This window comes from Misgurnus anguillicaudatus, chromosome 12 (genome assembly GCF_027580225.2).
Source record: "Misgurnus anguillicaudatus chromosome 12, ASM2758022v2, whole genome shotgun sequence".
In the NCBI taxonomy this organism is placed as follows: Eukaryota; Metazoa; Chordata; class Actinopteri; order Cypriniformes; family Cobitidae; genus Misgurnus; species Misgurnus anguillicaudatus.
In genome coordinates this window covers 24,637,482-24,654,187 of record NC_073348.2, presented here as the reverse complement: position 1 = coordinate 24,654,187, position 16,706 = coordinate 24,637,482, and the positions used below count along the sequence as shown (strand labels likewise).

The 16,706-nt window shown below is 35.9% G+C and overlaps 1 protein-coding gene across 1 annotated transcript in view; it reads right to left on the bottom strand.

The window, feature by feature from the left end:
* Positions 1 to 330: 330 nt before the first annotated feature.
* The window catches only part of efnb3a (ephrin-B3a), a 48,068-nt gene continuing 31,692 nt past the window's right edge, over positions 331 to 16,706 (bottom strand). The window contains exons 3-5 of the mRNA XM_055208622.2: positions 4,712 to 4,804; positions 4,522 to 4,584; positions 331 to 3,354 (exon numbers count right to left, since the gene is read on the bottom strand). Of these exons, the coding sequence (XP_055064597.1) occupies positions 2,924 to 3,354; positions 4,522 to 4,584; positions 4,712 to 4,804 (587 nt within the window). The 3' untranslated portion in view covers positions 331 to 2,923. The remainder of the gene's footprint in view (positions 3,355 to 4,521; positions 4,585 to 4,711; positions 4,805 to 16,706) is intronic.

The following is a 16,706-nucleotide window of genomic DNA, read 5'->3' as shown; positions in this document are numbered from 1 at the left end:
AATAATATTTTAAAATATTTTATTTTAAAATTATTCTGGTTGGCACAGGTATATTTTTATAGTAATGTCAAGCATGTAACTATGCACCTTTAGATCAATGTTAACATTTCAGTCAAGTGTATCAAAAGTGTTTTGACTGGTAGTGCATGTTTAAACTTCTTAAATCAAACTATTGAAATCAATTCAAAGTCAAGTCTCCTATGTGAAAGACTAGGTTGTAGACACAGGAGCAGTTTGGGAACTGAGCTAGACAGATAGACAGAATCACACTTGTGAATGATAGCTGTGATAAACCAGCACAGTGGCAGAATTACAGCATTGGCAACAACCTTTCAGTTTTTATCAGTGCTTTTTACTGCATGGAATGTAGTTTTTATTTGATTGAGTGTCTGTGTTAAAAAGAGAGAGAGAACTAGAGAGATATATAATATATATATATAAAGATACAGGGCTGGTAAAGAAACAGGAGCACCGGAACATTGCTTTTTTCAATGTCTTAAACATTGTCTCAACATTTTTAAACATATTAACATTTATTCAACATTGTCTCACTACTTTTGTAACATCTCAACAGTCAGCATCTCATCAGGTCCCATCCAGTCCAACTGGAGTTTCAAAACTTTGAAAAGTTTGTGTTCCTCTCTCTCTCTCTCAATGAAATAAGGACCGTTTGTAGAAATACTATAGAGAGATCAGAAATGCAACAGTCTTTATCACAATTCAGTTTCAAGGCAACTCAAATCATGACAATTTTTGAACATAAAAAAATTCTCCTGTGAAATAAAATGCAAAACGGCGTTGTTTGGAATTTTTGCCACAGGTACTGAAATGCTTTCGGTGCCTTAGGTCAACATTAATCATGCCAGATGGTTTCTCTTTGCTCAAAGCTGATCAGGACAAAAGGAAAAATTCCTGCCTAACCCCATGCCCTGCCTAGCCGAGGAAGCGATTTGCGTCGAAGGATTTAGACAGTCAATCACACAATGCTCGTTTGAAGGAAAAATTATTCCTTGATAAAAACAGAAAAACGAAAAATTTGCACTGAAAAGCCTACAGGCATGCAGGGGCGAGAAGTTTGGGAATTCTGTGTGCCCTGTTTAACTGAGGCTGTTGGCATGATATAGTAAAAGAAGTTTACAATCGCTGCATCCCCTCTGCATTGCAATAACATTATTTGTCTCTGGCTCTATTAACAAAGCAACACTTAAATATAACACAATATGAAAGGAAATGTGAAAGCATCTTAACAAAAGAAGTGTTCACAATAAAACCAATTTCTGCCATTTTATGCGTGATAATGACAGGCTTAATCCTTAAATCAATATTGATAAAGAAAACTCAAGTCATTTGGGCCATTTTCACAGTCACTTTTCATGTCTTAATGTCATGTTTCATAAACTGAAATAACCGGTGAACTGTGCACCAAAAGCTTTAAGCTGATACGGGTGATAATGTCGGTTCAGAGACATCACCCAAAATATGATAATGAGAGGCAAGATTGTAACCTAGCAACAGATATTTGTAACACTCAATAGGACGTGGACAGCTTGTAATCGGGTTCATTAAGACACACAGAGGCGCAGTATTATTCAATCTGTCTTTGGCCAATACAACAATCACAAAACTTCGAAACGTATATATTCTGTACAAACTCACAGCCGGATTCCATCTCTTGATGTTATATGTGAAAACCCAAACAGCTGTAATGTAAATGTATGTGTTAAAAGTGTACAAGATGACAGTGTGTGTCTACGGTAAGCAAGCAGTTCATTACAGTCTACACAGTACTTCAAAAGCTCACGCTGAAGCCCTCAAATCATCATGAGTGCAGTCTGTGATCTCCTAACTTTGACCTTGGACCCCTTAGAAATGCAAAGAAGGGTCTCCAACTGAAACCATCAAGCATTCGTCTTCACCTCCTCCACAGGCACTTCCCGCTCCTCACGTAATGATGTTTAAAAACCGTCAAAAACAAACAAGTGGGTGCTGAGCAGTTATGATAGAAGAGTCTTTGATGCACAATAAATAAATATGACTGAGATCTGGGTTCAAAGAAACGAAGACAAACATCCACATTCAGATGAAAAAATATACAGGGGGGCGAATTCACTAAAAATGAATTACATTCGCCGAAAGCGCTCGTATATTGTGCATTTCAACAGATCTGGATACTGTACAGTATCTCTCCAATACTATAATCCTGTATCAGCACTTACTGAAGGATGCATCTGATTATATGCCTGGCATTTTATTATCATTTGATGATTATAGTAGTACTGTATGACTAGTAGAAAATGGACACAAATATATCTCCTTAAACACAACTGCCTTTTGTAGGCATTACTGTAAGTGCAACTGCCAGGCAAATAGTGCAGAATTGTGTGATGCGGCACAGTCCATAATAATGCAAATTAATAAAGAGGTGCGCTTGTGCTGAAAACAATAACAATGACACATTTAAATATTTCAGCACATCTGGTGCATGGTTAAACCAAAACATGGGTGGATAGTAATAGGCAGGTTTTGGTGTAAATGTTTAGTGAATTCACCCCCAAAGTTGTTTAAAAAAAAAAAGTATTATATTATTAACAATTCTACTGTTTGGTTTTAAGGGAAAAGCACATGAATCTGAACCCAACCATTAACAAGCTCATTTAAACTCATTTTGAAAAAATGTGTGACACTTCCGTACATACATTCACTTTCCCATGTCACACACGTGTAAATAAAACAAACACTCTGCAGTAACATAAACCCCAGATCTGTACCGAACTTCCAGCCGGCAACACAGTAAAACAGTCGACAGGTTCATCTTCTAATAGAGTGCTGTAAAATCTAGGCTCTTACATATAGAGTCTTTTAAAAACACACCCTATGTGTGGATAATAAAGTCAGGCTATCTGTGTGTTCGGCCGTCCTCTTCTCATACTTTATAGTAGATATTGGCGGGACTTTGTGGGGGCATCTCCTGCACAATATAGACGGGGTGTCCGTAATCGCCGCTGACTTTCTCGTAGTGGGGGCAGTAAGCCGAGTCCGAGGTCCGCAGCGGGATGATGATGTCACTGGGCTCGGAGCCATTATTGTTTCCCCCGCCCGACCCCGTCCCCACCCCGCAGGAGCTACCCCGCTTTGGGGTAAGAGAAGAAAGCGAAAGAGCAGGGTGGTGAGTCTCCGAGTGCTTGGCTTTCCGGCGACGGTAACACACTACACCGATCACGACGGCGATGAGCAGGAGCAAGGCTCCCCCGGCACCGCCGGAGATCAGGGCGATGTTAGACGCAGACACGGCGCCGCTGTCTTCTCTCTCACCGGCATCACCTCCATCACTCCCTTTAGAGCCATTTTCCAGATCTAGAAGAGAAGAGAGAAGATCGATCAATAATGTCTTAAACCATGTAGCTTATATGCTTTCAGGCTTTATTTTATGAGTAAACCTACTACAAATATTTTGGTACTTGTCTCATGTTTGGCTTCAACAAAAATACATCTTATATCATATTTATCAAATAAGCCAGTCCAGTCTAAATTTCCTTTATTCCTAAAAAGAAATTTGATATTAATATTAATACACCAAGTAGGGTGTCATCTACAATTTTCGGTTAAAGGAATAGTCTACTCATTTTCAATATTAAAATATGTTATTACCTTAACTAAGAATTGTTGATACATCCCTCTATCATCTGTGTGCGTGCACGTAAGCGCTGGAGCGCGCTGCGACGCTTCGATAGCATTTAGCCTTAGCCCCATTCATTCAATGGTACCATTTAGAGATAAAGTTAGAAGTGACCAAACACATCGACGTTTTTCCTATTTGGGACGGGTAGTTGTACGAGCAAGTTTGGTGGTACAAAATAAAACGTAGCGCTTTTCTAAGCTGATTTAAAAGAGGAACTATATTGTATGGCGTAATAGCACTTTTGGGAGTACTTCGACTCGGCGCAGTAACACCCTCCCTCTCCCATTATGAGAGTGAGAAGGGGAGCGGACTTTTCAGGCGAGTCGAAGTACTCCCAAAAGTGCTATTACGCCATAAAATATAGTTCCTCTTTTGAATCCGCTTGGAGAGGCGCTGCGTTTTGTTTTGTACCACCAGGCTTGCTCGTATAACTACTCGTCTTAAATAGGAAAAAACGTTGATGTGTTTGGTCACTTCTAACTTTATCTCTAAATGGTACAATTGAATGAATGGGGCTAAGCTAAATGCTATCGAAGCGTCGCAGCGCGCTCCAGCGCTTAAGTGCACGCACACAGATGATAGAGGGATGTATCAACAATTCTTAGTTAAGGTAATAACATATTTTAATATTGAAAATGAGTAGACTATTCCTTTAACACAATCATCCTCGGTTGTGTTGTTAACTTCATGCTTTATTTTAAAACCTTGGGTTAACATTCTTATTAACAAGATAAAAACATCAGTGACAATTTTAAGAAATAAATCCGCTATGGTTGTCTAATGTCTTTTGGAACATGTGGCATAGTGTGAAAATCAACTGTGTCCCACATTCTGGTTATTACCTGGAGTTTTACTGTTGGGTCGGGCTGGATCGGGTTTGGGCTTTGGAGGAAGGCCATACGCAGCTAAGGGAGCAAACAAACCGATATGTGTTACATGTTCAAAAACACGAAGTGCGTTTCAATCCAGGGTTCAATTACATCGATAACGAACAGGAGAATGAGTGTTAATGGTGATGATAATGGTACTTACTCTGTCCCACTTTGAGAACCAGCTTCATCCCTCGTGTCACGCACACGCCTCCTCTCATGCTATCGATGCCCTCTTTGGTGCCATCAGAGGTAGCTTTTGGAAAGAGGTTAAAATAACAGAATCACATTAATTTTAAAAGTACTGCTTTTTAGGGGACCATTTCAATTCATTTTAGATGATGCTTCATTGAAACCTTGTGAGTTTCAGCAATAAATATATTGGATTATGATGCTCACTTGAATGCACTATATGATTACCAAACTTGCTAAGTGAGTGCATGAGTGCATGTGTGTGTATTAACCAAGGTGATGTACAAAAATATGATTAATACATTACAAAAAACTGTGATTGTACAATGCAAAAAATGCTTTTATCATTATAACGCACAGATATTTCCATCTACTGAACTTGTCATAGTATGAATAAAGGTGTTACTGTACAATTTAACATTAGCTTTTAAAGTTTCAACTTTCATCTGTAATTAAATTTACAGCTATTTACAATTTATAACACCAGGTTGCAAAGTTTACATTTACTGTATAAGCTCGGAAATAATGGTACAAAAGCTCTTATCGGGAAAGTATCCTTTAAAAAGGTTGTAATACGATTTAGGTACAGATATGTATACGTTGTTTTAAATAGGCTACACACTAATGATTGCTCGCTGCCAACAAAATAAATGTGCCATGTCTTATTAAAAAATGGTTTGTCAAAATGTATTTTTGTTCATATCTTTAGATATCTCAGAATTTGATTTTGAAACTGTAATATGGTTTTTACAGACTGGGTCACATATAAAAAAAATTTTTGTCAATTGTGCTGCTTTTTCTCACATATTTAGACACTTGTATCCATTTATAATTGAACTATAGTTAGATGAGGGATGAATAGTGTAGATACCTGTCTATTATAGACAGATAGATAAATAACATCCACTTCAAGTATATAGACAAAATAGTATTAAAATATTTGCCTGACAGCTTAATTTTTAGCAAGTGTTACAACTAACCCCCTGCCTGTTACAATGAAACCCACCTATGGTGTAAGTTGTAACGTTTGCACATTTGGTGTAATTGTCCAAGAATACAAGAAACAAACTTCAAATGGTCATTTGTAGCAGAGATTTGTGTGTTGCTTGTGTAAAAATGTAATTAATCAAACTTAAATATTTTTTTAAAGATTGAGCCCTAACCAAAAAGCGTTAGGCTGTGCACCGCTCTCCCCTACTTTTTGGAAGGGACAGCTTTTGCACCTATTTTCTGACAGTGTGGGGATTAGACAGAAGTTTTAACTAGATTATTTTCTGTCCTCTTTGTCAACAATTGTAAACACTGAGGCGTAGTTTGCATACGTCATCCGTGAACTCTTGACATAATGACGTATTGCGTGAGGTCGCGCTGGCGCATCACATGAGCGGAGATAGACGAGAAGTTGTGGTTTAAAAGTGCATATTTAAAAAGTGACAATCGTTTCGCTAGATAAGACCCTTATGCCTCGTTTGGGATCGTTTAGAGTTCTTTGAAACTGCAATTTTAAACTGCATTAAACCCGTTAATGTTGGGGTCCATTAAAATGAGAAAAATCCTGGAATGTTTTCCTCAAAAAACATAATTTCTTCTCGGCTGAACAAAGAAAGACATCAACATTTTGGACGACATGGTGGTGAGTAAATTATCTGGATTTTTTTAAGAAAATTGACCAATCCTTTAAGAATCAACCATTGTTTTTTTACAGTGTATAAGTAAAGTACAATAAGGTTCTAGTCAACAAATAATCATTTTACAACCACTGTTCCTGTCCTAATATTTAGGGCCCTTAATTTACTGTATAAAGCGGAATGTCATGGAATTTGGATTCAGTTTTTTTTAAAACCCATTAAATTCAAATGCAATTTTTTATGTGGTTTTATTAATAAGCAAATAAAATAACAGAAAGGTGCAGAAACGGTTCCCTTTTGTCTAATGTTGGACATAAATAAAAGATGCGTCCGTTTCTCATCAAGCATTGCAAACAATGGCAAGCTTTGCCTTATCAGAGTGCAAGCAGGTTTCGTCAAAGCCTGGGACACAGCAGATCAGGTACAGTATACATGTACTTTCTTCCCACGTCTGCCTTGCGTGCGTACACATCCGCACAACACGACACTCTTCATAAAGCTTTTTTATTAATTGAAATTTAATTGAACCATTAAAACCAGAATCCAGAAATTTGGGATTTCATAGGGCCCTAAATATTGTTACCACTGATATAAACAATAGCATTACATCTTCCTTACTCTTAAAAACATAGCATATAAAAATAGCATGAAGGACTAAAAAGGCAAGTACTCCATTCCCGCATCTTGTTTATATGAGTAACTCATATGTAATGGAAAATGTCATTACTGCGCAAAGAGACAAAGCCACTAAAGCAAGCCAATTACTATTTAAAGACAGTCATCCGCAATTTGTATGTTTTTGGAAACTTTCTGGTACTTACGAACTCTTTGGTAAACTAATGGACAGAATACACACACCATTTCTCATATTGCCTCACTCAGATTAAACCCAAACTTGCCCTGCAGCTTTTCAATATACTGTATGCAAACAACCCGTTCAGACTCTACGCTCCATCTTCTCTGTTCCAGATGACAAGATTGTGTCATTATCATTGGAACAGAACGGAGAGCTTATCTTTTAGATCTTTTTTACATTGCTGAGCTTAGTTTATTTTCAGATTAGGGAAGCTTAAGTATTTAATTTTGTTTTAAATTGCTAACATTGTTAAACATACAAGAATGGATGTAAAAGCATAATGAAATCAATTCTTACAGAGTGCTTGTATCTCTTAAGATTCGCTTTTTTCCTATTTAAAACTTGGCCTGCTTTGTATATAGGAAACTCTTTTAGTAATAACATTGACTCGACCGCAACTATGATGCCTTTTAACAATGTATACAATAATCCCTCCCCACACACACGCGCATACACACACACACATTCATTGCATCTTACAGCATTCACATTACTAAATATTTCATAGCTGTGGCGCCTCGGTACTTTAAAGCTCGGTACTTTATCCATGTAACTCTGAACAACTCGCCAAGCCAGTACTGAATACTGCATTCAAATGCTGTTCAAGATCCCTATGGCACAGAGAGACGCATCTTCAAACTTATTTTCCTTTCCAAAAATAAAACACGTTCATGACGGCGATATTGAATTCTTCAACGCAGAAACGCTCGGCATTCGATCCATACAATATTTTACTGAACTGAATGACATGCTGTAGTTAATCTCCAGCGCGCTCAGATACAAAGACTTTTCCATCCGAAATCTCTCTCAATTATTATATTCTTAGTAAACCACAGACGACTCCTGCTCATGCGAAGTTATGTCGACTAGGAGTGCCAGTAAACATTCAACAGCTTTTTTAGGTGAAACGTGAAAAATGTTTCAATACGAAGTTCAACTTTAAAGCACAATATTCATATTCACACATTTTCTAGTGGCACTTACATCAAATGTAATTTTAAGGAATGTTCCAGGTTCAATACCTGTTAATATTTTCTCTCTTGACATGCTTTCCATCACCACCGAAACCATTATTAGTGCAACATACATTTACAGTTCACAAAGCATTTTATGACCCAATGTGGTTTCACCTTTTGAGCCAGTATAGATTTTAATTTTATTCTGGTGCTTTAATCGATAGATTTCCAAGTAAATGCATTACTTGAACACAATTTTTACTAACAGAGACGAGTCAATTATTCTTTTCCCTATGTCGATATTAATAGCGTGAACGTGTCAATATAGCACACCTTTATAAGCACAATTTAAAATTCATGAACCTCATTTCACCTCTCATTGCCTAAACATGGGTCAAAAACATTAAAACACCGATGTATCAAAATCAAGACCAATGAACTCCTTTTCTACGGATATGCCAAAATAAACTCTTGGATTATATCCAACCAAAATATTATATTCGCTCAAACTTGACTTAAACATGGAATAATCTTTAGGGAACACATTGCATATAAAAGCTTCAACCCCTCACACACAAATACGTGCAAACACGCATTCATGGATTGAATCCAAAAACATGACCTTTTCAGTGCTCGCGGCTGTCATTAGTCAACACACTGGAGGTGTAGAGAAAATGATTCATCACCTAATGGCTCTCATTGTGTTCTGTACCTCCCTGGATCTCTGTTCTCCCTGTAGGGATGAAGGGATGCAGAGACAAACGTGTAAAAGCTAAGCTTGTTCGGCAGATGGAGAAATAAGAACCGGGATACTCAGGGGTGCATACCAAAATTTCTCTAGTAGACACTGCTTCATGATTATTATTAATATTAATTCCAAAAGCAAAATGAAACTACGCTACTTTATTTAGAAAGCTTAATAAAGTAGGACACGTTCAAAATGAATGGCATTCAAAAATGCAAAACTGAAAATAGGCTAAACAGAAAGTTTTAGGAGGAATTCCTTTTAAAATTTAATGTTAAAATTAAAAAATATCCCTTTAAAGCCAAGATTTACTCGCTTGCACTAAAGTACACAAAAGACTCTCTGGAACATTTTCAGATCATGCTGGGACCAAATTTATGGAGTCCATGCCAGCTTAACTTCATGTTGTTTTTAGCCAACACTAATAAAAAATAAAGTTAATTTCTTTTGAGTCCAATTGCTATGCTGATAATATAATTCACGACTCTATTAAATGAAAACAATGGCATGCAGCCTTCAAGTATATTTCTCAATTAAGTAAACACTGCTTCAAGCTCCCATGTAATTATTTCAAGAAATATAACAGAAAAGACATTATTAATAAAAAAAAACAAAAAAAGACTATAAAACAAACATGCAGTTTATATAAAGGTGTTTTTGCATAAAAATGGAGTGAAAATCTTATTTTAGCATAGACTTATTATTAAAATACCAATAGTTTTGAAAAACCTATTAAACAAAAGAGAGAAGCGGCTTAGTTAAAAGGTGAAGAAAGTTGAGAGAGTGAGTAAAAAAACAGACCTTCTGAACGTTGTTTGTGGACAAAAGGTTATTAGTTTAAGAAGAAGAAGATAAAAACAGATACGACCCATACGGCAAAAAAAAAAAATGTTTTCTGGCCAAAAATATATTTTAAATATATGCTAAACACATTTTGTACAAACACTGAAAAACCAACTTTTTGGTGTAGATTAACTCTCATAATTTCTACATAATAATATTAACATTTATTGAGAACTAGATTTTCCTAAAATGATGATAAATACACAATAAATTCATGTAGAAAATGAACTGTGTGGGAATAGTAAGTCGTATTAGATATTTTCTTGTATTATTTAAGTGTTTTATAGTCACTGCACATAGTCCTAAAATAATTCAAGAGCAGATTCAAGTAAAAAAATCTTAGTTAATTTAACTTAAGAATATTAAATCATTAAACAACAAAAAAATCAAGTAAAATGAACTTAAATTTATTTGCACATGTTGCAAGGAATACCCACAATCCTTTGCGCTTGAATATTTTTATTTTTTAAGCCTTATCACAGAATAAGAACTGATAAGAATTTAATATGTGTTAATAAAATGTTATAAAGGTTTAAGCTCTTATATTATTGATGTTGTTTTGTTGCAAATGATAATTTTGTAAAGTCACCGTTCAGGTGATCAGTGTTTCTTTACATGAACCCTGTTCGGAACATTATATTGTGTTTCTCTCCACAGTGCGGACAATGCATGTCAAAAACGCAGTTTGTGTGCGTTTCTGTTTAGAATCAAGTTTATTCAATGACTGAAATTTTGTGTTATAATGCCATAGAACTATGTTAAAGAAAATAACACAGTAAATATGATTTATTTAATATTTTTAGGACAGCAATGCTTCAATTTCAAAAAAAAAAAACTAATAGATTTTACCTAAACGATTAAAATAAATCTAACTTCTAAAATTAATTATTTAAAATATGTTTTTCATGCATTAATAAGTAGATTTAATTTGATTTTAGTAGGTAAGCTGTACTTAAAAAAGCAAAAAATTTTACTTAAAAAAAGTTAGTGCAAATTGTTACGAGGATTTTTTTAAGTACATTTTACAAGTTGTTTTTTTCAGTGAAGTAATGCTCAATTGAGTATATTTTTAAATACGAAAATATATTTAGTTTTAACCTTCATATATCAACATTTATTCCAAAATGTATTTCAAGGGCAAGCAAATATATATTAAATACAAACAATATTTTAAAAATATGCTAATACAAGTTAATTTTACAAAGTATATTTTTGAAGTTGAAACTATATTTAATTTTAACTTTTTTTAAACTCTTATGTTTACAGGTTTCGTAACAAAAACAAAGTTTTTCTTTTATTGCAATGTAAACATATTTCCTTGGATTGAAATATATGGAGGGCTAAATATATTTGGTAATGCGGTAACACTTTACAATAAGGTCCATTAGTCAACATTAGTTAACTACTAACATGAAAAAAAACATGAGCAATACATTTGTTAAAGTATTTATTCATATTTGTTAATGTTAGTTAATAGAAATAAAGCTTTAATTGTTTATTCATGTTAGTTCACAGTGCATTTACTAACGTTAATGAGATTTTAATAAAGTATTAGTAATTGTTGAAATATTAACAAAGATGAATAAATGCTGTCTAAGTGCAATTCATTATTAGTTCATGTGGTTGTTAACAATTGATAACTAATGAACCTTATTGTAAAGTGTTACCGTTAATGTTTTAAAATGTAGGTGAACAATACATTTTTGTAAACACATTCCAAAATATTTCAGCAAATATATTTTTTGGCCATTTCTTGTATATTTTGAAATATGTTGAAAAATAGACTTTACGGTCAACATGTTCTCCCGAGCAGTCTGAAATAAGAGCCAAAGCTTCGGAGAGTGAGGGAGAGAGAGAGGGAGAGAGAGAGAGAGAGCGTGAGAGAAAGAGAGAGAGAGAAAGAGACAGTCGAGTGCAGTAATTGAGATGATGATCTGTGGCGATGGAAGGAAAGGCATGTCAAACAACGAAAAGATAAAAACTGGCAGTAAAGAAACTACTCTTGTCTGGGACATTCTCAACTCTCAATTCCAACTGCCTCCAAAACTACCCCACAAGAGATCCCGGTCTGGAAAACGAGGACTGACCCATGCTGTCCAGTGACGGGAGTAACAACAGCTCGAAAAGATGGTTTTAACCCCTGACAAATAAGGCCGGCAGCCAAGTCAACCTTTTCAGCCCGCTAGGAATTAACACAATCTGTTTGAACTGCACAAACCAAGAGTAATTTTCTTGAGTAAGCTAAAGTTCCTGCTGGCAAGAAGGCCTCAATGACCTCATTACCCAGCAGCCGTGCCAGGGCAGGCCTAAAGGGGGCAGCACGCAATTTGAGTGTGTTATTATCCAGGACTATATACAGAACAAGAGAGGTGTAGTATTGTGTAAGTTGTTGTTTTAGCAAAGTTTTAATGATCATCCATGTTTACTTTTTGCTCTTTTTATTAACAATACAAGGAAATATGTACACAAAATGCTTTCTTCTGCCAAAAGTCTCTTGACCTCTCTTGGCATCACATTTGAGAAGACTGACATCATTCGATTAGGATTAGAAATAAGAGTTTTATTTAATTTAGGTTTAAGAGAGCCTGCAGTTTCTTGCTATTGCTCAAGAGGAGCTGACACTACAATATTGCACTGTTTTTAATACTCTACAAAAATTACCTGTACTTTCTAGCTGTATTTTAATAAAGACCCTACTGAAAAATCCATTAGAATTGGAATTAGCTGGTTTAAGCTGGTCCTCCCAGTCTGGCAAAGGCTGGTCATGCTGGTGGGTCAGCTGGTCTTCCAGCCTCACCAGCTAAGTCCAGCTAGACCAGCTTAAAAAGTGACCAAAACACAGCTAGACCAGCTTGTTACACCAGCAAAACCAAGCTGGGAGACCAGCTAAAACCAGCTCACCAGTATATGCTGGTCTTAGCTGGATTTTTCAGTAGGGGAGACTAAAAAATGTATTATATATGGCCATTATGCCATTGCAAAATCAACAAATCTAATGGTGACCTTAGACTTTTGCACAGTACTGTATTTCTAATGATATAATACCAGTGTGGGAATTTCCAAGGACACCTAAAAATCTCTTTAAATGCATCTCGCTGCACCTCGACAAAAGGTTAAAATGAAATTTTATGCTTTTGTAATATGAATTTTTGCACATTTGACACAGAATGCACAATTATATCCGCTCACATCAAGTTTAAACTTAAGGTGACGGATGGAGTTCAACCAATCCTTCCTAAACAGAAAAACAGAAAAAGCCTGATCATGTACAGAGATGCACTAAGAGCATTTAGTATCAAGGAAGCAAAGGAAAAAATATGCCTTATTGTGCAACTACAAGGTCAGAATACTCTGGGCTGCAAAACATTTTGACATAAGAACCTGTTGACCAATGAGAATGTCAGAGGGACAGGTCCAGTTGTGCTTTCAGCAATCCAATTTGCTGTATTCCCACTTGGTTTCAAACTGATCCGGCTCCAAAAACGGCTCCTTCTATCCGCCAAACGCTCCATTAGAGCTTTCTCTAGTGCGTAAGTGCCCTGAGGCTGGAGATTGGGAATATACACACTTTTTTTCAAAGCTGGAACCTCAGTTATTACCAGCTAGCATAATTTTCTCCGCGGTTAGAAATTTGGATCTAAAACAAACACCTTTGATTGTGGGAATGCGATGCACTTTGCAATTGAATTCGGCCTGCTTCTGTGATCTGTATAAAGCCTTGTCAATCCGTGGACTTAAGTAGATTGTGGTTAAGCAAGTCTTTTATCTGCTACATCGCAGATGTGATGTGCTAAGTGAAAATGTTAGTGTGTGTATGAGGAACAGGTGGTTGCGCAATGATTGGGTAGATATAACTTAAGTGAACTCTTCATTGATTGGTCAGTCTGTCTTATGATGTCATTGAATGGCTGTTGCTGCCAACAAGTGCTCCTAGGACAGGGGTGGGCAACTTCTGGTCCTGAGGGCCAGTGTCCCTGCAGAGTTTAGCTCCAACCCTACTCAAACACAGCTGAAAAATCTAATTGAAGTCTTCAGGACTGTTTGGAAATGACATTCAGGTGTGTTCGATTAAGGTTGAAGATAAACTCTGCAGGACTGCGGCCCTCGATGCCCACCTCTGTCCTAGGAAGTTCATACATCCTACAATATTTTTGTGGTCTTAACTTAAAGGGACATTCCACTTTTTTTTTTAAATATTCTCATTTTTCAGCTGCCCTAGAGTTAAACATTTGATTCTTACTGTTTTGGAATCCATTCAGCTGATCTCTGGGTCTGGCGGTACCATGTTTAGCATAGCTTAGCACAATCCATTAAAACTGATTAGACCATTAGCATCATGCTAAAAAAAAAAATAGTCCCCTGCCATTGAAAGTAACCAAGGGAATCACTATGCCTCCTGCAGCCATGTTACAGCATTAAAGTCCTTGATCATAACGCCAGAATGAAAGTATAGTCCTAGCCATATCTGCCTAAAAAAAATCACAGCTTTTAATTTTCTGTCGGTCTTAGTACATGATGTAACTACAGAAGAGTCAAGTCTTAAATAGGAAAAATATTGAAACTCTTTGGTTATTTTTTAGTGCGATGCTAATAGTCTAATCAGATTCAATGGATTGTGCTAGGCTATGCTAAAAGTGGCAACACCAGACCCGGAGATCGGCTGAATGGACTCCAAAACGGCAAGAACCAAACGCTTAACTCCAGGGGAGCTGGAAAACGAGCACACTTTTTACAAAAGTGGAGTGTCCCTTTAATGTTTGTTAGCTTTGTGTGTGTTGGTTTTATGGTTCACGGGTTATGTTGTAAAAATAAAGGCAATTGATTATTTTTCAAACAAGAACCTAAGAGCTCATCGATACTGTAAGTTCCACCCAACTTTCCATTTTAATAAAGACATGCATCAATACTAGGAGGATAACACATAGGGTCTTTAATCATGTCCAATACCAGTTTTATGCCATGATTTTGTAATTAACGCCTCAACTCAGAAAATCCAGGCTTCCAATTGGTAATAACAACAACACTGTAGTGTCATTCATCACATAAATACAATCCTTCTGAAACTTAAAGGAACAGTTCACCCAAATATAAAAATTCTCATAATTGAAAAAATTCATTGTAAAAAAGTTGGTTCAACCTAAAAAAGTAAGTTACCTGGTTGCCTTAAAATTTAGAAAAATATCAAACTTAAAAATATTAGCTGACAGTGAATTTTTACACAACTTTATATAATATTTTAAAGGGGACATGTCACAAAACTTTTTTAAGATGCAAAATAAATCTTTGGTTTCCCCAGAGTACATATGTGAAGTTTTAGCTCAAAATACCCCATAGATAATTTATTATAACATGTTAAAAATTGCCACTTTGTAGGTGTGAGCAAAAATTTGGCATTTTGGGTGTGTCCTTTAAAATGCAAATGAGTTGATGAAATGCAAACACTGAATCACAATGATGGTGGTTTGTTGCAACTGAAACTCAATTGTGCTGTCAATTATTTTCTCTCTCTCTCTTTCTTTCTCTCTGCACTAAATGGCTTTGCCATGGTTGGATAGTGCAGATTAAGAGGTGGTATTATGATAAGAAGATGACCTATTTTTCACGTATTTGCAGAGAATAGTTTACCAAAACTAAGTTGAAAAAATTTCACTGTAAAAAGTTAGTTCAACTTGCCTTAAAATGTAGAAAAATGTTAAGAAAAAAATTATCTTTTTCACATTCTAGGTTGATAGAAGCACTTGGGACACAATTATAGCACTTAAACATGGAAAAAGTCTGATTTTCATGCCATGGCCCCTTTAAAGTTGAATGTCCTCAAAATTTAAAGGCAAGCAGGTAACTTACTTTTTTAAATTGAACCAACAAATCTGTTTTTACAGTGTTGGACTGAACATAGAGTACTCAAACAGCAATAAAATGTGATGTTATTAATTGTATAAATTGCTATACAAGCTTTATATTAAATTAGGTTTACCTAATATATTCGGGATATTGACTGAAGTTTTTGAAGCTTTAGCTTTATCAGTCCTTCCAGAAAAATGCTGAGTTTTTTTGTGATTGTTGCGGGCAAAAATCCTCGATTTTGCGGCACGTTTTCTTAAAAAATGTGATGGAATATGCGGGATATTTATGCAATTTATGCGTTGGAATTGCAGGAATTTCCAAAAATTGCGGAACTTGCTAAAACTGCGGAAACTTGCAAAAGCTGCAATGATGTTCACATCACATAATCACGTCATGTCATAACGTTCCCATGGCAACAGAGGACACGGCTGCGCTTGTGTGAAGTAAATGCAACATTTTTCAACTTTCTGCTAATATATATGTGACTTTTTGCTACGAAAATGCGGGAATAATGAAACCATGCAAGCCCCCGCATATTTTGTGCGCGGAAATCTGTAATTAATGCGGCGAAAGTGCGTCGTATTTGAAAAAAATGCGGCCCGCATAAATATGCGGACTTTGGCTGATTATACAATAAATCGTGCGATCGCACAATCGCGTTTTTCTGGAGGGACTGCTTTATTCAAAAAAGAACACCGAAGAGTGACTTTTAAAAGTGGAAAACTTTGCACTCAAGAGGGTTTAAAGGCGGAGTCCACGATGTTTGAAAAACGCTTTGGAAAAGGAGACGGGCCGACTACCAAAACACACTTATAGCCAATCAAATCAAATCAAATGAAAGATTCTATTGGGGTAGGGGCGTGTTTGTTTAGGTGATTTCAAATATCAACATTGGCTTTCAAACATCATGGACTCCGCCTTTAACAGTCAAATTTGTTAAATACCAATGAAATGACTACAGTGACAATTGAGTAAATAAGACATTTTAATTACTGACTAATTAAAAAAGATTCTTGCAATTAAAGTGAAATTACTCTCAACCTAAACATAAAAACCTGATAAAAACGCTCATGTACAAGAAAAACATGTCAGAC